This window comes from Sphaeramia orbicularis, chromosome 22 (genome assembly GCF_902148855.1).
Source record: "Sphaeramia orbicularis chromosome 22, fSphaOr1.1, whole genome shotgun sequence".
In the NCBI taxonomy this organism is placed as follows: domain Eukaryota; kingdom Metazoa; phylum Chordata; class Actinopteri; order Kurtiformes; family Apogonidae; genus Sphaeramia; species Sphaeramia orbicularis.
In genome coordinates, this window is record NC_043978.1 from 12,469,693 (window position 1) to 12,495,257 (window position 25,565).

Genomic DNA, 25,565 nt, shown 5'->3' on the forward strand with positions numbered 1-25,565 from the left:
GCTCCGGGCTGAAGTCATTAGATGGTGCATGTGAGAACAGGATCCGGCTCAGTCTGCGGATCCACATAATTGAGCTGAGTCGACTGAGATCAGACGCAGGTAGGAGCCGAGTTTGACGGCGTTGTTCCCCCTTTTCCAGGTGGATGGATACGAACAAAAGGCCACACTCTTCCCTTAATCAACCTAATGGAGTGGGAACAACCGGTGACAGGCAGGAAAAGGCCCGGGAGGCTTGAAAACAGGCCGGGCTGAGGGTTCTCCCACTGTGATTGGCAGAGACAGGATGATAATAAAAAGGCCTGTTCTGTCAGATGCATGAACAGGTGGTTCAGGTCTGAGCACAAGAACCTGGGACCTGGATCCACAGGTCTGAGGCTTTTACTCTGAAAACACCACCTTCTACCTGAACTGTTGGATTGTTCTCAGTCTCAGTTTTTATCTCCAGGATAAGATGAGTCTGAAGACCAGGACGACACAATGGTGAGTTGAACTTTAACCCTTTATACAAATACTCTGAAAGTCAACGCTTCAACCTTAGTCGGTTATTGGAGGACACAACAAGACTGTAATACTGTTGTCAAATTTTTCTAATTTTTTTATTGTCATGGAGAAAATCAAGTTACCATATTTAGTTCTTTGCCCATAAGCAGAAAAAAAATACAAGAAAAACAACTATAAGGTGAAAGTTACATATATTTTAGAACGTTAGACCTCCATGCGTGCTGATCCAGACCCCTGTCCACATCCACATGAACATCATTCCTTACATTAGTACCTAACAACCCAACAACAATAGTACCTAAAAACTGTTTCCCAGTTTGGGATCAATAGTTGATCTGTCTATCTATTTTTTGCCTAGTTTGTTTAAAAAAACAAAACAAAACAAAAAAATGTATTAATTTTGTCTCATTTTGTTCATTTTTATTAATTTTGCAATTTATTTTTTGTCTTTCCTAATTTTGAACATTATTCCTTACATTAGTACCTAACAACCCAACAACAATGGTAAACTATTTCCCAGTTTGGAATCAATAGTTGATAAGTCTATCTATCTATTTTCTTGCCTAGTTTGTTAAAAAAAAAAAAAAAAAAAAAAGTATTAATTTTGTCTAATTTTGTTCATTTTTTTTAAATTTTGCAATTTATTTTTTGTCTTTACTAATTTTGATACTCATGGCTCTCCATTTTTTCCCCTTATTTTGCTATTTTTTTCCTCATTTTTATTCATTTTGTTAATTATCTATCTATCAATCGGACATTTTTTCCATGAATTATCTATCTAAATAATAAAGAACTACATGTATTTGTTATTATATATAATGATAACAGCCTTAAAGACAAAATTAAAGAAAAACACATGTAAGGTGAAAGTTACATATATTTTAGAACATTAGACCTCCATGCATGCTGATCCAGACCCCTGTCCACATCCACATGATCCCTTTGAACATCATTCCTTACATTAGTACCTAACAACCCAACAACAATGGTAAACTATTTCCCAGTTTGGAATCAATAGTTGATCTGTCTATCTATTTTCTTGCCTAGTTTGTTTAAAAAACAAAAAAAAAGTATTAATTTTGTCTCATTTTCTTCATTTTTTAAAATTTTGCTATTTATTTTTTTGTCTTTACTCATTTTGATATTCATGGCTCTCCATTTTTTCCCCTAATTTTGCTTTTTTTTTTTTTTTCTCATTTTTATTCATTTTGTTAATTATCTATCTATCAATCAGATATTTTTTCCATGAATTATATGTCTAAATAATAAAGAACTACATGTATTTGTTATTATATATAATGATAACAGCCTTAAAGACAAAATTTTTCTGTGATTTTTACCTCTGCCAGGAGGTATTGTGATCACTTTGCTTTGTGTGTTTGCATGCGTGTTTGTTTGTTTGTTTGCTAGGAGGATAACTCCAAAAGTTATGGACGGATTTTCATGACATTTTCAGGAAATGTTGATACTGGCACAAGGAAGAAATCATTAAATTTTGGTGGTGATCGGGGGGGGGTGTCTGTTTTGGCCGAGGTCTGCGCTCTCCGAGTGCTTTTCTTCTTCTATAATGATTTGTTTCCCAGAGTTCAATTGAAAACAAAGAAATTCCACCTTCTTAATTCTTCTATACTTTATGGACATTTGATCGTAGTAACTCATATGTCACAGTCTCTGCAACAGTCTCATAGCAACAACGGAAACTAATTAAATAAATGTAAAATCAGCCATAATATGAATTTAAACATTGGTTTCATCCTCAGTCCTTTGTTACTGATATCTATACTTGACTGTTTATTATAACTTTTTTCCTTTTAGTGCCTACTATTTAGCAAATAGCTTATTGAAATAAGGTTTATTTCTTTACTTTTAATACATTTGAGGGGAATTACTTGTTTTTTGTACCACTGTGACCAATTTCAGCTACATTTTATATGATTTATTCATTTGTTTATTTAAACTCAGGATCCTCATTAGTTGTTTCCACAGTAATACCTATTCCCCCTGGGTCCAAGAAAAAGTTAAATAGACAACATTTAATGATAAATGAAAAACAGAAGTGGAATATTTAGTTTGAAAAACAGCAAAAACAAACTTTAACCCTTTCATGAATGAATTATGAGAACCTTAATCAAGATTTTTTTCCCTAAGTGTTTTTATTCCTCTTTAGGCATGAAAAAAAAACAACAATGTGATTTAATTTTTTTTTTGTTTTTTTTTTAATGAACCAATTTTACATGGAGTTACAAAATCATGCATTCCATGTTAGAGGCAAAGAAACATGCATCTACTGATATATTGTGTGAAAACTATGAGATGCATTTTATATATTTTTAATGCTGCTAATTTGATGTTTTCTCACATTTTAACAATACCTGCATGGAGATAATATGCAAAAAAAAATAATCTTTTTGTTAAAAAACAAAACAAAACTGTTAATTACAGTTTAATCACAATTAGCTTTTTTTTTTTTTTTTTTTTTTTACAATCAAACATGTTACTACAGATTAGGTTTATCTAGAACAGCAAATTTACAGTAATGGTATGAATTACAGTGTATGGGATGATACATAAGCGTCCACTGTGTTGGCTGATATGGAACTAAAACAACAAAATCCATAAATATACAAGAGAACAGCTGGAGAATAGCTGTCCACTGTAGTGACCACTATGCATGAAAGGGTTAAAAAAGCATTCATTATCAGTATATGAAACACAGGAAAATACCTGATTTTCACTCAGAAATGCAAAATTCAGAGAACTGTATGATAATAAATGGTGAAAAATCACCAAAGAAAGAAAAACCGCAAAGAAGCATCCATCTGAAAGTCACCACAGACATAGCTGTGGGTCTGTAAGGGTTAATTTCCTTCCTTTTGACTTGCCTGGATTTTTCCACTTGTACTTTTCCACATTATGAGTTCAGTAGAAATAAAACAAACACTGAGGGTCAAATACTACTGTTGGTGAAACCTGCAGGAGGAGCTGGAGTTTCAGTAAAACTGTGTCTATAAATGTGATTATGTGGTTTATTTATGTGTGATATATGGTTAAATATCCCCGAGCAGACAGACCACACAGTTCAGGCAGTTCATCCTCAGTCATTACTGTGTACTTCTTATTTTTTTAGGATTATTTTTTTTCTTTTCCACATTTGAATATTTATTTTCCGCTGTGGCTCTAATGCTGTTTTCTCAGTGTTATTGCTGGTTGTGGAGTTATTATCAGCGCAGTGGATCTGTAATATCTGTGGACTTTACAGGTCCATAAACAAATAGAAACCTGGGTTATGTCTTTATTGTTTTTTCAGTGATAATCTGTATGTTTATCATTTAATAAAACAGAACATATCAGACAATACTATCTATCTATCTATCTATCTATCTATCTATCTATCTATCTATCTGTCTATCTGTCTATCTGTCTATCTATCTATCTATCTATCTATCTATCTATCTATCTATCTATCTATCTATCTATCTATCTATCTATCTATCTATCTATCTATCTATCTATCTATCTGTCTGTCTGTCTGTCTGTCTGTCTGTCTGTCATTGTACAACTTATTTATGTTTATTTCTGTTCATTTTCTTTCCCATTTTGTTCATTTTTTAAAAATAAATTGTGTCTCATTTTGTTCATTTTTCATTAATTTTGCAGTTTATTTGCTGGTCTTTACTCATTTTGATGCTCATGGTTGTCCATATCTTCCCTTACGTTTTTATTTTTTCTAATTTTTATTTGTTAAATTTACCATCAATCAATAGGAAATATTGATGTTTATAAACTATCTATCTATCTATCTATCTATCTATCTATCTATCTATCTATCTATCTATCTATCTATCTATCTATCTATCTATCTATCTATCTATCTATCTATCTATCTATCTATCTATCTATCTATCTATCTATCTATCTATCTATCTATCTATCTATCTATCTATCTATCTATCTATCTATCTATCTATCTATTCATTGTGCTACTTATTTATGTTTAATTTTGACCATTTTTTTTCTCATCTTCTTTAGTTGCAGAAAAAGGTCTTTCCATTGCAGTTTTGCGTGATTTTTCTATTGCACTACACCCAAAAAACCACCTCTTGCCAGCGCAAAAACTTTTAATAGAAAAACGAGTTTTGGCAAAATTGTCATTTTTTCATTAGGTTTATGCGCAAGTTATATTCGCTCAATTTGAGGGTCAATGGAAAAGCAACTAATGTTAATCTACACTAAAATAAAGACAAAATAAACCTCCAACACTCTTTTAACTGCTTGAATAAAAATTGCAAACAAAAACATGAACAGCCTAACAGACATATTAGTTTGCAAAAGACGAAATGTAGACGTAGAACTGGAACAAATAATGCTGAAAGTATATGTCGTGAAAAATTTACTGCAGCAGGTGGGAGACGTCTTTGGTCCTTTTGACGCTCTTCCACACTGTACTCTGGCATGTTGAATTTATGTCTCTGTCCTCCCTAATCTATGTAGCGGAGCTTTGTCAAGTAAATGCACACAGAGTCAAGTCAAAATCGGAGCAGAATTGTAGCCGTATAAAGTGTTTATTCATGCATAAAATAACACTGAGTTGGTACCTGCAGAAACAACTGACTTTTCACTCTGGGAAACCACTTTTATATTGTCAAAAGTAGGTTAGGTTAGGTTTAGCTACAAACCATACCCATTTTTAATCATATTCTGAACATTAATCTAGTCACGTTGGAAGCCCCCCTTTTTAGCTTGTCTTCGATAGGGTATGGTCTTTTTGGTGTCAGTCAGGATTGGTCAAAACATAAACATATGCAACTAATTCCCAGTATTTGATTATCATATATAAATATTAACCCTTTCATACATAGGCCACTCCAGTGGACAGTTCTTCTCCAGCTGTTCTCTTGTATATTCATGGGTTTTGATGTTTTAGTTCCATATCAGCCAACACAGTGGACACTTACGCACCATCCCATACACTGACATTCAGACCATTACTGTAACTTTGCTGTTCTTCATAAACCTGATCTGCACTAACATGTTTAAGTGTATATCAATTATTATTTGTTAGACAAGAAGTTTTTTTTTTGCATATTATCTCCATGAAGTGAGTAATTACTAGCATTAGAATATGTTAAAATGTGAGAAGACATCAGATTGGCAGCATTAAAAATGTTTTTATTTCATTGTTTTCATATCACTTTCTGCTATTGGGTTTTAACCCTTTCATGCATGAATTATGAGAACATTAGTCAATATTTTTTTTCTTGAGTGATTTTATTCCTCTTTAGGCATGAAAAAAACAATGCGATTGAAATTTTTTGATGAACCATGGATTTAAAAAAATGTCCACTCACCTGGACATTTTTTAACTGCATGAAAATGTAAATAATTGGTGTAAAATACAGTTTGTCATCTTTTCATGGTCATCAGATATGACCCATTTGGATGTTCAGAGGCTCCGTAGTTACCGTAGAAACACCGTCATCTTCTACAACATTGATTCACCAGTAAAACCCATGGAGTTGGATCAATGACAGTGGCTGGACACACTTGATTAATGATACATTTGCTGAAAAAGTCACTTTTTTTCTGTTTTTGCTGTCTCTGATTTAATAACCTTTCAATTTACTCTGAGCTTCAATGAACATCAACATGATCAACAGATTAAATATAGGAAAATACCTACTCTACACTGAAAAAAATGCTAAATGCTGAGGATAATTTAACAATAAATGGTGATAAATGCTTAAGAAAGGTTAAATAGAGAGAAAAAAATCATTTGGGAACTGCCATTAAAGAAGCGCTGGGTCTTTATGGGTTAAATATTAATAACATTTTATTTCCTAGCCTTTATATTCACTCATGCAGATATTATGCAGGTGCTGTTACAGAAGTTCAGATTAAATTACATTGTAGAATAGCTGTCCACTGTAGTGACCACTATGCATGAAAGGTTTAAACATACGTTTCTTTACTTCAAAAATTAAATGCATGGATATTTTTGTAACTCCATAGGACAAAAAAACTCGATTGCATTGTTTTTTTCATGCCTAAGGAGGAATAAAAACACTGAAGTAAAAAATCTTCACTAAGGTTCTCACAATTCATGCATGAAAGGGTTAAACTTTTCCCAGAAAATGTAAATTATTTCCCAGAATGTCCAAAATTTCCACTCACATGTACTTCTTTTGTACACCACATTTTCTGAAACTTTCCATGAGCTCACATATTCTTTCTGCCCGCCCCGTTCTGTAACTTTCCGTAAATTCACGGGCTCTTTTGATGGCTACATGTGTTCGTTCTTTTGTGGGTCTCCCAGGAAAAAAAGTCAGCTACTCTGGTACAATCTACACATTTCACTAAGAATAACTTCTGGCATGCAAATGAATACAGGTTAAATACTTTATTGAATACTTTTGATTAAAATACTGATTTTTTGACACCAGTCATACAGTACTGTGCAAAAGTTTTAGGCGGCCTTTAGATTTGTTGTTTTTGCAGCGTCGAAATGAACATGCATCTTTATTTCTCAGTCTCTTTACTTCTGATACAACAAGAAAAAACAGGAAATATGTGCACAGCCTTAAAGGACACACAAAAAACAGAACTGAATGGGTTCTAAAGGTTAAAGTCAGTCTGTAGGTAAAGGTAGGTACATTTTTATGTGCAAGTTATATTTGTGCAATTTGAGGGTCAATGGAAAAGTGACTGGTGTAATGTTTGCATTTTACAAATTCATCCTATGGGCCAGATTGGACCCTCTGGTGGGTCACTTTTGGTCCATGGGTCGTATGTTTGACACCTGTGACATAGTACATGTGAATACTCTGGAGTTTTAGCCTCATCTCCTTCAGGACTGCAGCTCCTTGTGTTCATTTCTCCTCTGTGTTAAAGACAGAAATGTGGTGGCCCAGAGGTGCAACAGCCCAAAAAATTATCCACTATAAGAAAAAAAAGAGAACAGCCCAAACAATTATCCACTACAAGAAAAAAAAGAGAACAGCCCAAACTATTATCCACTGTAAGAAAAAAGAGAACAGCCCAATCAATTATCCACTATAAGAAAAAAAAGAGAACAGCCCAAAAAATTATCCACTATAAGAAAAAAAGACAACAGCCCAAAAAATTATCCACTATAAGAAAAAAAGAGAACAGCCCAAACAATTATCCACTATAAGAAAAAAAGAGAACAGCCCAAAAAATTTTCCACTATAAGAAAAAAAAGAGAACAGTCCAAAAAATTATCCAATATAAAGGAATAAAAGAGAACAGCCCAAACAATTATCCACTATGAGAAAAAAAAGAAAACAGCCCAAAAAATTATCCACTCGAAGAAAAAAAAATGTCATCCACCTTTTCAATTAAGGGGGCGCTGTTTACCCAGAAGGTCTCTTGCTTTAAAATTAAGGCCACCACAAAAAAAAAAAAGCATAGGCTGAAAATTTTTAAAGCCTTAAGCAAATGTGGCTAATGCTAATGAATAACCCACCGGAACTGGGGTTTGGTGCGCTAAAAATAAAGTTACTTTAAAATACATAGTGGATAATTTTTTGGGCTGTTGTCATTTTTCTAATAGTGAATAATTTTTTTGGACTGTTCTTTTTTTTTCTTACAGAGGATAATTTTTTGGACTGTTCTCTTTTTTTTCTTATAGTGGATAATTGTTTGGGCTGTTCTCTTTTTTTTCTTATAGTGGATAATTGTTTGGGCTGTTGTCTTTTTTTTCTTATAGTGGATAATTTTTTTGGGCTAGTGGATAATTTTTTAGGCTGTTGTCTTTTTTTCTAATAGTGAATAATTTTTTTGGACTGTTCTCTTTTTTTTCTTATAGTGGATAATTGTTTTGGCTGTTGTCTTTTTTTCTAATAGTGAATCATTTTTTTGGGCTGTTCTCTTTTTTCTTTTTTCTCATAGTGGATAATTTTTTGGACTGTTCTCTTTTTTTCTTATAGTGGATAATTGTTTGGGCTGTTGTCTTTTTTTTCTTATAGTGTATAATTTTTTGGGCTAGTGTATAATTTTTTGGCCTTTTGCACCTCTGGGCCACTGTACAGAAAAACCTCTCTCTTGAAATTTATTTATTTATTTACACTACCAGTCAAAAGTTTGGACTCACCTGGTTTTTCTTTATTTTCATGACCATTTCCATTGTAGATTCTCATTGAAGGCATCAAAACTATAAATGAACAGATATGAAATTATGTAGTTAAAAAAAGTGTGACATAACTCAAAGCATGCTTTAGATTTTAGATTCTTCAAAATAGACTCATTTTGCTTTTTTTCTACTGCTTTGCACATTCTTGGCATTCTCTCAATGAGCTTCATGAGGTCATCACCTGAAATATTTTCCAAAAATCTTGAAGGCATTCTCAGTGATGCTGAGCACTTATTGGCCATCCGTGGTCTATCTCGTGCCATTTAAATGAGAAGGTGAGTCCAAACTTTTTTTTTTTTTTAAACTTTTTATTTAGATTTTTGCACAACATAAAACAGAACAAAACATCTGAGACAAGACATAAATAAAAAAAATTAAATTACACCACATAGTATTATTATTGTTACAAATATTATACTACATCTATAGATACATTGCCAAATATTGAAATATTCATATATTTGTATACATATGTGTAACTGGTGGTATCAGACTCTACGTTGTGTTCTTTTTCTTTTAATGACGAAACCCACTCGTGAGTCTTTGGAGACAGTCTCCGTTTATTGTTATACCTGACAAAAATGATAAAACATAAAGACCTCCTGTCAGTACCCCACGTAAAACACACTCCTCTCCCACAGAAAACCGGAACAAAAGGGCACAAAATACATTGAATTATTAAAACAAAATACAGCATACCTGACAAAAATGATAAAACATTAAGACCTTCGGTCAGTATCCCACGTAAAACACACTCCTGTACAAACCAAATAATAAAGAAATATGTTTAAATACATTATAAGCGCCTAATACAGCCTAAACTAGTTGGTTCATGTTAAAAAAAATTAAATTAATGGAAGTTAAACCAAAACTTTTTACAAACTACACGGCTGCTTACCTCTCCCACAGAAAACCGGAACAAAAGGGAAGAGGCAAAGGTGCAAAAACTCAGGTTATAGTGCGCAGTGTCACACTGTAAATTGTTTGATGGGGAACAGACCAAACCCAAAAGTTTCACACACTGACCTGGAGGCCCACAATGTCAGGTACCAAACCAAAAGAAATTGAAATAAAATGAACAGGTTTTGTGTAATTATAACAATACACAATATAATATACATACCCACATTGCTGCTAGATAATTGACCCTGTTACAGATGCACACATCTATATAAATACAAAACACCTCATGTCAGGGCTTATAAGAGCAATTCTCCTCAACAACTCAAAAAGTTTAATTATACAAATAGTCTTCGACCATCTGCCATCTCCGCTTAAAAAGATCCATCTTCATTTGTAATGATGCGGTCATTCTTTCCATAGTGTACACTTGTTTCAGTCTTTGTTTCCATTCTAGTACCGTTTTTGATTTGACACTCTTCCAATTTACTGTTACTATTTTTTAGCAATCAATAGTAAAATATGTAAAATATATCTCTGCTCTGCATTAAGAGTCCAAACTTTTGACTGGTAGTGTATTTATTTATTTTTCTGCAAACTTTGTGGGTACCTACATCGATATGTAAGTCAAAGCTTTGGCCCCTTTTTTTTGTGTTTGTTTGTTTGTTAAAAAAACCAATAAAAGTTTATGTGAAAAAAAAAAAAAAAGACAGAAAAGCCCCCTCCCACTCACCTCTTGGGTCTGTCTGTCCTTCCCCAGGTGTGGATGGATGCTCCTCCTCCTCCTCTGGGCGTCTCCATCCCCAGACTCCCCTCCCTGGGTGGAGGCCGTCAACCTGCGGCGTTTCATTGGCTGCGCCGTCCGAGAGTTCACCTTCCTGGCCAGGAAGCCGGGCTGCGGGGGCGTGCACATCACCACCGACGCCTGCTGGGGGCGCTGTGAGACCTGGGAGGTGAGAATCACACAAACAGAGGCTGTACTGTACTGACACAGAGGACATGAGACTGTACTGAAGGTGATGGAACCAAAGTGACAAGTTCACACAGGAGGAAAGGATTAGACTGAAACAACACCAGAGGAATCTGACTTTACCCACTTACATCTGAAAACACACGGTTAAAGACAGAGAGGTAGACAGACAGACAGACAGATAGATAGATAGATAGATAGATAGATAGATAGATAGATAGATAGATAGATAGATAGATAGATAGATAGATAGATAGATAGATAGATAGATAGATACTTCATTAAGCAGAAATTCAGTCTGTGACCTTCTGATAGTATATTTTTGGAGTTTTCATTATTTCAGGATTATTTTTCAGTGTCAGATGTTCTTCATTTATGTATTATTAGTGAGAAAATAGTTTTTTTTTGTTGTCGTTTCTCATTTAAATATAGCTTATTTCTTTATTCAGTTTGTAAAGCAAACATTTTCTGTATCTTTTATTACATTTTGGCCTGACATGTACACACAAGAAAACCACGTCTATATGTTATATTTACAACAAATGGTGAAATGGTTCACTACAGTGGATGGATGGATGGACGGACAGACAAATGATGTGTGGAGAGATGATGGATGGCCAGAAAATGAATGAATGAATGAATGAATGAGTGAATGAATGACTGGCTGGATAGATAGATAGATAGATAGATAGATAGATAGATAGATAGATAGATAGATAGATAGATAGATAGATAGATAGATAGATAGATAGATAGATAGATAGATAGATAGATAGATAGATAGATAGATAGATAGATAGATGCTTCATTGATCCAGAGGGAAATGCCTCAGAGATGGGATTTAATTAATTTCTCTCTAAATTGATGGGGTTTTTTTTTTGTTTTTTTTTTTAAAATCAGTGACTATGATTTTAAATGTTCTTCCTCTAAATTTCTGAAATATTTTTCCTGCTCTGACTGTAAATAATAATTTTCTTCCACAACTAACCATCTGCTGTCTTCACATCTCACTTAGGAAGAAAAATCCCCCATTAAGCTTTAAGGAAATATTGATGTTTTTATCTTAAATCCTCATGAACAGGACATCTTACAGCTGTAGACATGATGTGTCTCAATATTTATGTCCATATAGTTTATAAACATCAATATTTCCAATCGATAGATGGATAATTAACAAATGAAAATTAGAAAAAATAAAAACATAAGGGAAGATATGGACAACTATAAGCATCAAAATGAGTAAAGACCAGCAAATAAACTGCAAAATTAATGAAAAATGAACAAAATGAGACACAATTTATTTAAAAAAAATGAACAAAATGGGAAAGAAAATGGACAGAAATAAACATAAATAATTAGCACAATGACAGACAGACAGACAGACAGACAGACAGATAGATAGATACTTCATTGATCCCGAGGGAAATTCAAGTATTCAGCAGCTTTAACACTATGTAAAAACCATCTCTGAGGCATTTTGTAACCAATTATAACAATTTAAACCAAACTAACCAATGCAATACCTAACTTTCTTGGTTTAAGTTATTATCTTTGCTTCCAAATGCCTCAAAAAAAAAAAAAAGAAAAGAAAAAGAAAATGCCTCAGAGATGGGATTTAATTAATTTCTCTCAACATTGATGTTTTTTTTTTTTTTTTAAAATCAATGACTATGATTTTAAATGTTCTTCCTCTAAATTTCTGAAATATTTTTCCTGAAATATTTTTTTTACTGGTGAATCAGTGTTGTAGATGATGACAGTGTTTCCACGGTAACTACGGAGCCTCTGAACATCCAAATGGGTCATATCTGATGACCATGAAAAGATGACAAACTGTATTTTACACCAATTATTTCCACGTATTGATAGGATTAGTGGATCAGCAGGTATTAAACAGTTTAGATCAGTAGATGGTTTTGGTCGACGGTGGCTGTTTGGGTCTTTAGGGGTTAATACACCAACCTCATCCTACTAACACCATCCTGTAACTCCTGACTTAAACAAACATTATCTAAAGGTCAAAAGGTCAACTCACTTTATTATCCTCATTGGGAAACCCAGTGTGTGCATTCTAACCCTCATAATACACACAGCACCTACTATTAGCATTAGTGATTAGCAATTAGCATAAGCATTTAGCAGCCTCTGGGACCAGCTCCAGATCTGCATCAGTACATCAGTCAAGGACACTGACAGGAGAATTAACCTACATCTACCTGTTTAAGTGGCGGGGGAAACCGAAGAAGCCCACGCTAATTGCTATACCGCCGCAACGTCCATATACGGACCATGAACATTAAACAGCAATTAATGATATTATGAAAAAAGATTAATAAATAACTTGTAAAGGATGAATGAGAGACAGGAGAGACAACAAAACATAAAATAAAATACAGAAAAAAAAGCTAGAAATTGTTCATAACTTCCAACTTCAAGCATTATTAATATTTAAAAAAAAAACTACTGAATGATTACACTGGGTTACAAAAAAATGTTATTTGCATGTTGTCTAGGTTTTTTCAACTGAATTAGGACCATTTTGCACCGCTAAATCCAAAAATGACATCTGTTTTTCTCAATCAGGTCAGGTTTTTTTTGCTAATTTGATTTTGAAAAATTTGATCTTCTCACAAAATTGATTACATTTTTGTGACTTTATCAGTTGATTTTTTTTTTTACATAGTTCTCACCCAAAATAGGTTTTAAGAGAAAAAAAATCATTTTCTAACAGGATGTATTTATTATTTATGATGTATTCACCGCAGATGTAGCAGAATACGTCAGGCTTATTTTTGCAAGATCTTCTAGTCGAAGCCATTTCATTCACCTGTAATATTTAAAAAAAACATTAATCATAAATTGGCAAAAGTAAAATCTTCAGAACTCGTTTATTGCAAGAAATATGAAAGAATTTTGTATCATATGATGTGAAAATGCCCATAAATGTCAGCAAAAATGTTAAAAAGCCAATATGTAGCATAGTTCAGAAAGTTGACCTGATTGAGCAAAATTAATGTGATTTTTGGATTCAGCACACCAAAATTATCCTAAATCAGCTCAAAAAACTTAAATAATAAATTTGTTGTTGACCAGTGTTATTTAATGAAACTTGATCCCATTAGTTTGATCTTCACATTAAAATCATCAGATTTAGAGAAGATTTTTTTAAAAATCTATATCAGAACAGGAAGAAAATACTGTTAATGCACTTGTTTTTAAGGACACTTCCATTAATGCAGGGGTCTCAAACATGCGTCTCGGGGGCCAAATGTGACCCGCCAAAGGTTCCAATCCGGCCCGTGGGATGAATTTGCAAAGTGCAAAAATTCCAGTCAAGGCTGTGGAACTCATTTTAGTTCAGGTTCCACATACAGACCAATATGATCTACAGTCAAATAATAACAGCAGAATAACCGACAAAAAAGAATGACTCCATATTTTCTTGTTGGTTTGATGTGAAAAAAATAATATTACATTATGCCTATAAATAATGACAACTTCAAATTTTTGTCTTTGTTTTAGTGCAAAAAATAACATTAAATTATGAAAATATTTACATTTTCAAACTATCCTTTAACAATAAAATGTATATAATCTGAACAAATATGAACAACCTGAAATGTCTAAAGAAAATTAAGGACGATTTTACCAATTTTCTGCCTGTTACTAAGTGTTTAGTGTCTTTGTAGATCTGATCCATAACACTGGTCTACAGTTTTTTTAGAAATGATTTGCTTCAGACATTAAATGTGCTAAATGTTACGTATTTTAATAAGATTAATTGGAAAATAAATGACAAAAGTGCCGGTTTGCTGATGTTTTCAAGGTATGATTAAGTGTTATTACACATACATACTGGTTTATGTCCATTTATATAATAGTTTTATAAATCTTCCACTAAATAGAACCTGTAAAGTGAATGTATTCTAATGTGCAGACAGTGTTTTGAAGTAGATCTTGTAGCTCTGAGACAAATATTCCTTTTGAGTCAAACCCATTCTCTCGTTAATTCTTTAATTTCACATTTTGACCCAAGGCTGTATCTTGGAAAGTTCAGCCAACCAACATTTTTGACTTGACTTTTCTTTTATCAGTGACTCTCATGTGGTAAAATTTCATTACTTTTATTCTGGAAGCATTTTCCTTGTAGACCAGTGTAATGTACATGTAGAAATGATAAGTTGAGGTATAATATTGTTAAAATCGCACTTAGTTTTCTTAAGAAATTTCAGTTTTTTCAGGTTATTCACACCTTTTTTGTTTGGACAGTTTAGAAAAGTAAGTATTTTCGTAATTTAATGTTTTGTTTTTTTTTTGCACTAGAACAGAGACAGAAATTTGGAGTTGTCATTACTTATAGGTTATTATGCTATTATTTTACTGGTCCGGCCCACTGCAGATCAAATCGGGCTGAATGTGGAACCTGAAAGAAAATGAGTTTGAGACCTCTGCATTAATGTTTCTTTGCATCTAATCTTTCCCAACTGATTAATCACAGTTTAATGTAATGTTATCCTTTGAATTTAGCATTTTTCAGTGAAATTTATGTATTTTAATATATTTAATTCACTGATCATGTAGATGTTCATAAAAACCTAGAGTCAGTTTAACAGTTACTATATCAGAAACAGAGAAAAGTGAAGAAAAAGTGACTTTTTCAGCAAATATATCATTAACTCAGTGTAAAAACCCAGTATCTCCATCCACTGTCATTGATCCAACTCCACGGGTTTCACTGGTGAATCAGTGCTGTAGAAGATGACAGTGTTTCCACGGTAACTATGGAGCCTCTGAACGTCCAAATGGGTCATAGTGTGATGACCACGAAAAGATAAAGAACTGTATTTTACACCAATTATTTCCATGTATTGATAGGATTAATGGATCAACAGGTATTAAACAGTTTAGATCAGTAGATGGTTTAGGTTAAAGGTGGATGTTTGGGTCTTTATGGGTCAAAGGAAAAACACTGTTTTTAACTTTACAATACAATATCAAGACAAAAAGGTTCTTTTTCTCTTAAAACAAGTAAAAAATATAACCGTCTATATGGAAGGAGGATGTGATTTCGTATTTATATTTACAGTGAAGCCACTAAAGCACTTTTCTACAGGAGAACAGGACTTCAATTCCAGCTCAACTACACGTAAATCATGAGAAAATATACTTCTTCAGCAAAATCTCTCATTAACTGAACATGAACCCAGTGTGTCCATCCACTGTCATTGATCCAACTCCATGGGTTTTACTGGTGAATCAATGCTGTAGAAGATGATGGTGTTTCCATGGTAACTATGGAGCCTCTGAACATCCAAATGGGTCATATCTGATGACCACGAAAAGATGAATAACTGTATTTTACATCAATTATTGACATGTATTGATAGGATTAGTGGAGCAACAGGTATTAAACAGTTTAGATCAGTAGATGGTTTAGGTTAAAGGTGGATGTTTGGGTCTTTATGGGTCAAAGGAACAACGATGTTTTTAAATTTCAGTCACAAGTGTTTGCTCGTGGAGGATTCTGTTGGGTTTCTGTAAATTGGCTAAGAGTCTGGTTTTGACCAACTCTATGTGTAAAGTGTCATGTGATGACTTTTGTTATGATTTGGCGCTATATAAATAAAATTTAATTTGACTTGATTTAAATTTACAATACAATATCAAGACAATAAGGTTCTTTTTCTCCTAAAACAAAGAAAAAATGCAACCATCTATATGGAAGGAGGATGTGATTTTATATTTATATTTACATTGAAGCCACTAAAGCACTTTTCTACAGAAGAACAGAACTTCAATTCCAGCTCAACTACATGTAAATCATGAGAAAAATCTACTTTTTTGGCAAAAATCTGTCATTATTGAACCTAAACCCAGTGTGTCCATCCACTGTCATTGATCCAACTCCATGGGTTTTATTGGTGAATCAATGCTGTAGAAGATGACGGTGTTTCCATGGTAACTACGGAGCCTCTGAACATCCAAATGGGTCATATCTGATGACCATGAAAAGACGAATAACTGTATTTTACACCAATTATTGACATGTATTGGTAGGATTAGTGGATCAACAGGTATTAAACAGTTTAGATCAGTAGATGGTTTAGGTTAAAGGTGGATGTTTGGGTCTTTATGGGTCAAAGGAACAACGATGTTTTTAAGTTTACAATACAATATCAAGACAAAAAGGTTCTTTTTCTCTTAAAGCAAGCAAAAAATACAACCGTCTGTATGGAACGAGGATGTGATTTTGTATTTATATTTACAGTGAAGCCACTAAAGCACTTTTCTACAGGAGAACAGGACTTCAATTCCAGCTCAACTACACGTAAATCATGAGAAAATATACTTCTTCAGCAAAATCTCTCATTAACTGAACATAAACCCAGTGTGTCCATCCACTGTCATTGATTCAACTCCATGGGTTTTACTGGTGAATCAATGCTGTAGAAGATGACAGTGTTTCCATGGTGACTATGGAGCCTCTGAACGTCCAAATGGGTCATATCTGATGACCACGAAAAGATGAATAACTGTATTTTACACCAATTATTGACATGTATTGATAGGATTAATGGATCAGCAGGTATTAAACAGTTTAGATCAGTAGATGGTTTTGGGTTTTTCAAGGGTTGAATGTTCTGTCGAAACATTTCGTGGTGGGTTGTCGTACCCTTCTGACCTCAGATGTACACATTTGCTGAGTATCTACTGTATCCATTGAGCCACCGACCTTGCTCTGACCTCAGTGTGGAGGGAAAGTGAGAGTAAACTTCATCCATGGGATCAGTTCTGTATCTGTTCATGTCTGTGTCTGCTGTCCGTTCACCATCTGTGTGTTTGGACCAATCTGCATCGAGTTCCAGATGGATGATGGAGGACAACATTCACTACTGCAAGCAAATTTTGAATGTAGGAATAAATACCAGAAATTTCAGGTGACCCCACATGGGCAACCCCAAGGATGAAGTGTATTTAATCATGCTGCTAAATAGGGATGTAACCATATGAAAATTTCATTTCACGGTTATTGTGACCAAAATTATCATGGTTATCATTATTATCGCGATATTGTTGAAATTGTGCTCAAAATGTTCAAAAAGTACTAATACACACACTGAAATAATTTAACCAAGTTGTATTTTGAAAACAACAACAACAGCAACAAAAAATAATAAAATAAGTGACACAATGTACCTTCTGTTGCAGAAACATTCAAATATTAACCCTTAGTGGTCTGAGTCTATTTTGGCCGTTTTTCAGTCCCTTTGATTTTGCCTTTATATACTATATAAACAAATGTTTACTATACCCATGTTTGGGATCTTTTTTTTCAGCACAACTTCATCTACTTCATCTGCCTATTATTTTTTTCACTTTAACCTACTATATCAACACAAAAGGCCAGAAAACACAAAAAATATATAAAATCCCATTTGAAAAATGTATATAATTTATTGCATAAATAACACAAAGATGCTTAACGAACCTTTTCAAAGACTTTAAAAGTGAATATTGGTTCCAAATATTAGGTATAGAAAATTAAAAATTGTAATACATTAAAACTATACTCAAATATTTGACATAAAAGCAGATCTTTACATAGGCGTTTTCTCTGGAAAAGTGCAGTAATCAAACACGGTTATCATGATAATTAGAATTTAAACAGTAATACTAACCGTCTGCAATTTTACCGCAATTTATCATTATAGCGGTAATCATTACATCCCTAATGATAAATCTGATTAGATATAAACATATATAAATGTATCTTTACCCAAAGAAACATCTAAAGGTTTTCATGCAGAGTCCTAATAACCTAAGTGCTAATGAGTAAAACAGTGTTTTTCAAACTTGGGGTCAGGACCCCACGTGGGGTCGCCTGGAATTCAAACTGGGTCACCTGAAATATCTAGTAATTGATAAAAACAAAACAAACAAAAAACTTACTAATAAAAATATATGGTGAGTTGACAGAGACAATCCCAAACCATAAAAGACATGACAAACTGTGAAGCTGAAGCTGAAGCACTGTGGTTCTGTTTATCTGTCAAATGTTCACTGTGGTCGGTTTCAGATGCTGCAGCTCTTTCATAATTACCTCCACCAGCAGGTAGTGTGATCACTTTGCTTTGTGTGTGTGTTTGTTTGGGTGTGTTTGTTTGTTTGTGTGTTAGCAACTTCACAGGAAAACTATTCCAACCATCTTTACCAAATTGTCCCCACAGATAGGCCTAGGCCCTGGGACCAACCCATTCAATTTTTCGGCCAAGTAGGCCAAAGTTCAAGGTCACAGCAAGGTCACAAAATCTACAATTTTCCTGCCTCTCATCATTAAGCAATTTTCGAAAATTCAATAAAAATTCAAAACGACTCCGATTAGCCTTCAATTTGATCCACCTGTAGCTTATAACAATATCTTGTATCTGGCACAAAATTGTCCACATCCACTGTGGAAGGTGGACTCTGTGGACATTTACATTTAACATTGAAAATCCCATTTATGATACATTTTTCATTATAACTCAACAAATATTGATTGGAATTTAATATAATTTGACATACACATGACTGGTACCAAGCTTCACCTTCTCTTAAAATTAAAATTCAATAAATAAATAAAAACATACATACATACATACATACACACATACATACACACATACATACATACATACACACATATAAACATACATACATACATACATACATACATACATACATACATACATACATACACACATACATACATACATACACACATACATACATACATACACACATATAAACATACATACATACATACATACATACATACATACATACATACATACATACATACATACATACATAAATAAATAAAAAAATATAAACTACAGACCCCCTGTACTGAAGACCTATAGTTCAAATCATTTAATTCAATCAAACTATAACTATAAAAATTTAAAACCTATAAAAATTTATTCCCATGTTTAACTGCAATTTTTCTGTTGTATGGAACAGCTCTGAAACTGTTTAATTTAAAAAGAAATCATCGATCCACACATGCACACTGTTCGAGGTGCTTGGTGGAGGTTTGCGTTCTCTGAACACTTGTTCATAGTTTGAGTTCTTGTTTGTTCAGTATTAACTGTCGTTCTTGTAAATCCAAGCTGGACTGACTGTACATATCCTGACCAAGGAAAATCAAATTCTCATTTTGTGCAGTAATCTACACCTGGCTTTTCTGCCTCCGTCCATAATAATATACATTATATAGACTAAATGTAATCTAAAAATAATGTTTATTTGCAACATAGTACAGCAAACTATTAAAGCAAAAAAAAAAAAAAAAAAAAAAGTCTCTGTTTTTGCATGTCTGGGGTCACCACAAATTTGTGATGTTAAAACGGGGTCACGAGCCTAAAAAGGTTGGGAACCACTGGAGTAAAGGTTTCCATCATTGCATTAATTAAATGATGTGAAAGCTGCAGTGAACAGACACATAAACAGGTAAGTGTGTCAGATTGTGGTGATAATAACCTGTCACGCTCTAAACTTTATTCCACCGTAATGAGAAGCTTTGACAATGAATGCTTCTGCAGATCTTTGTGCTGAAATCCAGTTAATGTTGTGCACGAAATGGAAAGTGTCCTGGAGTCTGGAGATGGAAGTGACAGCGGCGGTTTCTATAACGACGCCTCCAGTGCATAAAAGACACGAGTGGATTTGATAAGTAGTGGGATAGTGATTGCAGATAAAGCTGTGAAATGTGTGGTTTCCTGTGTTGGTTGTGTTCGGTGCCGGGGCTTTAGGAGGCTCATGCTTTTGTCTTTTATTATTATTGCGCTGGAGCCGCTGTCGGCTGCGGGCCTCGGCTTTTGTTTTGTGATACTGCTCTGATTCCTCCGGGGAAGAAAGTCATGCTTTCGTCTGCTCTCTCAGCGAGCGAGGTCAGAACACTGCGCAGGGATTCGATGTCTGGCTTTAGGACAGTCTGTCGGACAGACGAGAGGTCAAAGCCGCAGACTGCAGGTCACAGGGCGGCAGCCGTGGAGGTACTATTTGGATCGATGACTTCAGTCAAAGTACAAACGGCACACTGTGAAAAACTGCACCGGCTCGTGGAGAAGAGAAGAACAGGCAGTCGGACTGGTTTCAGTCCGCACATTTTTGGTTTGTAAAATATGCAGCTTTGTCCACTGGTTTCAGGACAGCTGTTTGGACTCACACTGGAAAAACTCCAAATCATACCAAGTGTATTTTTCTCATTTCTAGTCAAAATATGTCATCACACTTAAAATAAGACAGAATCACCAAAATCCACTGGCAGATTTTCTGCTTCAGTCAAGATTTTTTGTGCTTAATTCATTTTTTTTTTTTTGCTTAATTCAAGATTTTTTTTGTGTAATTCAGGATTTTTTTTTTTTTTTTTGCTTAATTCAAACATTTTTTTGCTTAATTCAAGAATTTTTTTTTTTTGCTTACCTGAAGATTTTTTTTTTTTGCTTAATTCAAGATTTTTTTTTTTGCTTAATTCAAGCAAAAAAATCTGTCAATTGAACAAGTGAAAATTATCTTGGAAAGATTACTTGAAATAAGATTTTCAAGATCTATTGTCTAAAAATAAGTTAATAATTACCTAAATAATCATCTAAATCCATTGGGAGATTTTTTGCTTTATTCAAGATTTTTTTTTTTTTTTGCTTAATTCAACTTTTTGTTTTTTTGGTTTTTTTTTTGCCTAATTAAAAAAAAAAAGTTTTTTTTTTGCTTAATTGAAGATTTTTTTTTGCTTAATTGAAGATTTTTTTTTTGCTTAATTCAAGGTCTATTTTGCTTGATTTGAGATTTTTTGCTTAACTGCAGATTTTGTGGCTTAATTGAAGATTTTTTTTACTTAATTCAAAAAAAAATTTTTTTTTTTGTGCTAAATTCAAGATTTTTTTTTTCTTAATTCAAGATCTATTTTGCTTGATTCAAGATTTTTTTTGCTTAATTGAAGATTTTTTTTTGCTTAATTGAAGATTTTTTTTTTTTTTTGCTTAATTCAACTTTTTTTTTTGCTTAATTGAAGATGTTTTTGCTTGATTCCAGATTTTTTTTTTCCTTAATTCAAGATTTGTGTTTTGCTTACTTCAAGATTTTTTTTGCTTAATTCAAAATTTTTTGTTTTGCTAAATTCAAGATTTTTTTTTTGCTTAATTCAAGATTTTTTTTTTTTTTTGCTTAATTTAAGATTTTTTTTTTTTTTTTGCTTAATTCAAGATTTTTTTTTTTCGTAATTAGAGGTTTTTTTTTGCTTAATTCAAGATTTTTTTGTGTAATTCAGGATTTTTTTTTTTGCTTAATTCAAACATTTTTTTTGCTTAATTCAAGAATTTTTTTTTTTGCTTACTTGAAGATTTTTTTTTTTTTGCTTAATTCAAGATTTTTTTTTTTTTTGCTTAATTCAAGCAAAAAATCTGTCAATTGAACAAGTGAAAATTATCTTGGAAAGATTACTTGAAATAAGATTTTCAAGATCTATTGTCTAAAAATAAGTTAATAATTACCTAAATAATCATCTAAATCCATTGGGAGATTTTTTTTGCTTTATTCAAGATTTTTTTTTTTTTGCTTAATTCAACTTTTTTTTTTTTTTTTTTTTTGGCCTAATTAAAAAAAACTTTTTTTTTGCTTAATTCAAGATTTTTTTGCTTAATTCAAGGTCTATTTTGCTTGATTTGAGATTTTTTGCTTAACTGCAGATTTTGTGGCTTAATTGAAGATTTTTTTTTACTTAATTCAACTTTTTTGTTTTTGTTTTGCTTAATTCAAGATGTTTTTGCTTGATTCCAGATTTTTTTTTTTTTGCTTAATTCAAGATTATTATTTTTTTGCTTACTTCAAGATTTTTTTTTTTGCTTAATTAAAAAAAAAAATGTTTTTTTTTTTTTTTTTTGCTAAATTCAAGATTTTTTTTTCTTAATTCAAGATCTATTTTGCTTGATTCAAGATTTTTTTTTTGCTTAATTGAAGATTTTTTTGCTTAATTGAAGATTTTTTTTTTTTGCTTAATTCAACTTTTTTTTTTGCTTAATTGAAGATGTTTTTGCTTGATTCCAGATTTTTTTTTTTTGCTTAATTCAAGATTTGTGTTTTGCTTACTTCAAGATTTTTTTTGCTTAATTCAAAATTTTTTGTTTTGCTAAATTCAAGATTTTTTTTTGCTTAAGTCAAGATTTTTTTTTTTTTGCTTAATTTAAGATTTTTTTTTTTTTTTTTTGCTTAATTCAAGATTTTTTTTTTTTTTTTTTTGTGCTTAATTCAACCAAAAAATCTGCCAATGGAACAAGTGAAAATTACCTTGGTAAGATTTCTTGAAATCAGATTATCCAGATCTATTGTCTAAAAATCAGATCTTATATCTCACTGAAAACTTACTCTTTAGGTGATTATGTCGTATTTTATGTGTGATGAGATATTTTGTCTAGAAATGAGAGAAATACACTTGGTAAGATTTAGATTTTTGCAGTGCAGGCACGTCGAAAAGTAGAGCTGAGAAAATACTATGTTTTCTAATAACAAATATATACTGTAAATATAAAATATACTGTCTAAAATGTGGAATCCAAACTGCTTAAAACCCAAACCTGCTGAAGTGTAAAAAGTCACTGTGGTTAATTTTAGTCATTAATTTGACACTATTTTGGATCATTACGCTAAGATTTGCAGCAGTGGGAAGGAAAGTTTGGGATATTTTAGATGATGATAATTGCAGATCTTTCACTTGAGTAAAACCACAAAACACACTGTGAAACTACTATAATTAAACATACTGCATTAAAAAACTTTCTTATCCACAGAGGTCCTTCTAATCACCAAAAGTGCATAATCTGCCTAGCACCGGCGTAATCATAATTTAAAAAATTTTTTTTTGGTATTTCATCAACTTGAGCCATAAATAAATACCAAATACTCAATAACTGTCACATTTTTAACCTTTAATTATCATATTTGTAATGTAAACAAACCATATTTTTTGATGCAAAAATAATTTTTTCTCCAATATGCTACATAACAAGTGGTTCCAGTCACAACAAGCCCCGCCCCTCACATGTATTGTAGCTTATTTTGACGTCGGCCCAGCTGATGTCATCATGTCTATGGATGTGCTGATATCAAGTGCCTCTATATATGTGCCAAGTTTGAAGTAAATTGAAACAAAATGTATGTTTTTATAGACATTAGAAATTTCTCCCATTATAGTAAATGGGAGAAAAAAAAAGATTTAAAAAATTCAGACAAATTTTTTTTTTTTTTTAACTTTGACCTACTTTTCTCAAAATGTAATGACATCTAATCTGGGTAACTGGTAATCTATAAACCCAGTATGGTATGAATTCAACCAATAGCTGCTACAGTTTTAACAAACAAAGAAACAAACCAAACCAAAAACAAATAAAGCTATTATTATTATTATTATTATTATTATTATTATTATTATTATTATTATTATATTTGGTTTGATTCCGTCAGTTTTTTACTCTCAAATGCAGGTGTCTTAAACTCATTTTCTTTTAGGTTCCACTTTCAGCCTGATTTGATCTCCAGTGGGGCGGACCAATAAAATAATAACATAATAACCTATAAATAATGACAACTCCAAATTTTGGTCTCTGTTTTAGTGCAAAAAAACCCCCATTAAATTATGAAAATACTTACTTCTAAAAATTATCCAAACAAAAAAGATGTGAATAACCTAAAAAACCTAAAATTTCTTAAGAAAAATAAGCGCAATTTTAATAATATTCTGCCTCAACTTATCATTTCTACATGTGCATTATGGATCGGATCTACAAAGACACTAAACACTTAGTAACAGGCAACAAATAGTTAAAATTGTGCTTAATTTTCTTTAGACATTTTAGGTTGTTCATATTTGTTCAGATTATTCACATTTTAACCAAACCCAAAACAGAGTAATAATTGGATTTGTTATTTTCAGCCAGGTATATGTCAATAATTAACAGTAACATTAGTTCATATGCATTTTTATTTTTTTGTGCTAGGTCAAATGTTAAAGACTAAAATGTGTCAGTGTGCATTTTTTACTCACTTTGGAGATGGGGGTTAGTGTAGGAAATTTCCATTATTACCTCCGCCAAGGAACGGCAAAATAATCAGGACACCCCCACCCCTTCATGTGAATGCACAAAATAGAGGGGGAGGGGCCAAGGGGTGGAGTTTACTGAAGACCTATAGCGACTTTTTTTGCCAGGTCTGCGGTTTTGTTTTTAGCTTTTTGGAAGCTGTTTAATTTTTATTGCCTTTGATTTTTTTTTTTAAATGAATAATAATTATCCAAAATATTTTCAATTTCTACACATTTTGTAATTAATGTCGTGTTTCACAAAGACCAGGTGAAACCAGTGGATTGTCCAAAGAAAAAAGAAGGATTTATTTGGCACAAGATAAGATAAGATATTCCTTTATTGATCCCACAGTGGGGAAATTCACAGTGTTGACAGCAGCAACATACACATAAACATACACATACAGTACAGGCCAAAAGTTTGGACACACCTTCTCATTCTTTGCATTTTCTTTATTTTCATGACTATTTACATTGTAGATTCTCACTGAAGGCATCAAAACTATGAATGAACACATGTGGAATCATGTACTTAACAAAAAAGTGTGAAATAACTGAAAACATCTCTTATATTCTAGTTTCTTCAAAGTAGCCACCCTTAGCTCTGATGACTGTTTTGCACACTCTTGCCATTCTCTTGATGAGCATCAAGAGGTAGTCACCTGAAATGGTTTCCTAACAGTCTTGAAGAAGTTCCCAGAGATGCTTAGCACTTGTTGGCCCTTTTGCCTTCACTCTGCGGTCCAGCTCACCCCAAACCATCTCGATTGGGTTCAGGTCCGGTGACTGTGGAGGCCAGGTCATCTGGCGCAGCACTCCATCACTCTCCTTCTTGGTCAGATATCCCTCACACAGCCTGGAGGTGTGTTTGGGGTCATTGTCCTGTTGAAACATAAATGATGGTCCAACTAAACGCAGACCGGATGGAA

At 32.8% G+C, this 25,565-nt stretch overlaps 1 protein-coding gene across 1 annotated transcript in view; it reads left to right on the forward strand.

The window, feature by feature from the left end:
* Nucleotides 1-333: 333 nt before the first annotated feature.
* gphb5 (glycoprotein hormone subunit beta 5) overlaps nucleotides 334-25,565 on the forward strand; it is a 36,856-nt gene continuing 11,624 nt past the window's right edge. Inside the window, exons 1-2 of the mRNA XM_030127240.1 lie at nucleotides 334-480; nucleotides 10,311-10,503. Of these exons, the coding sequence (XP_029983100.1) occupies nucleotides 452-480; nucleotides 10,311-10,503 (222 nt within the window). The 5' untranslated portion in view covers nucleotides 334-451. The remainder of the gene's footprint in view (nucleotides 481-10,310; nucleotides 10,504-25,565) is intronic.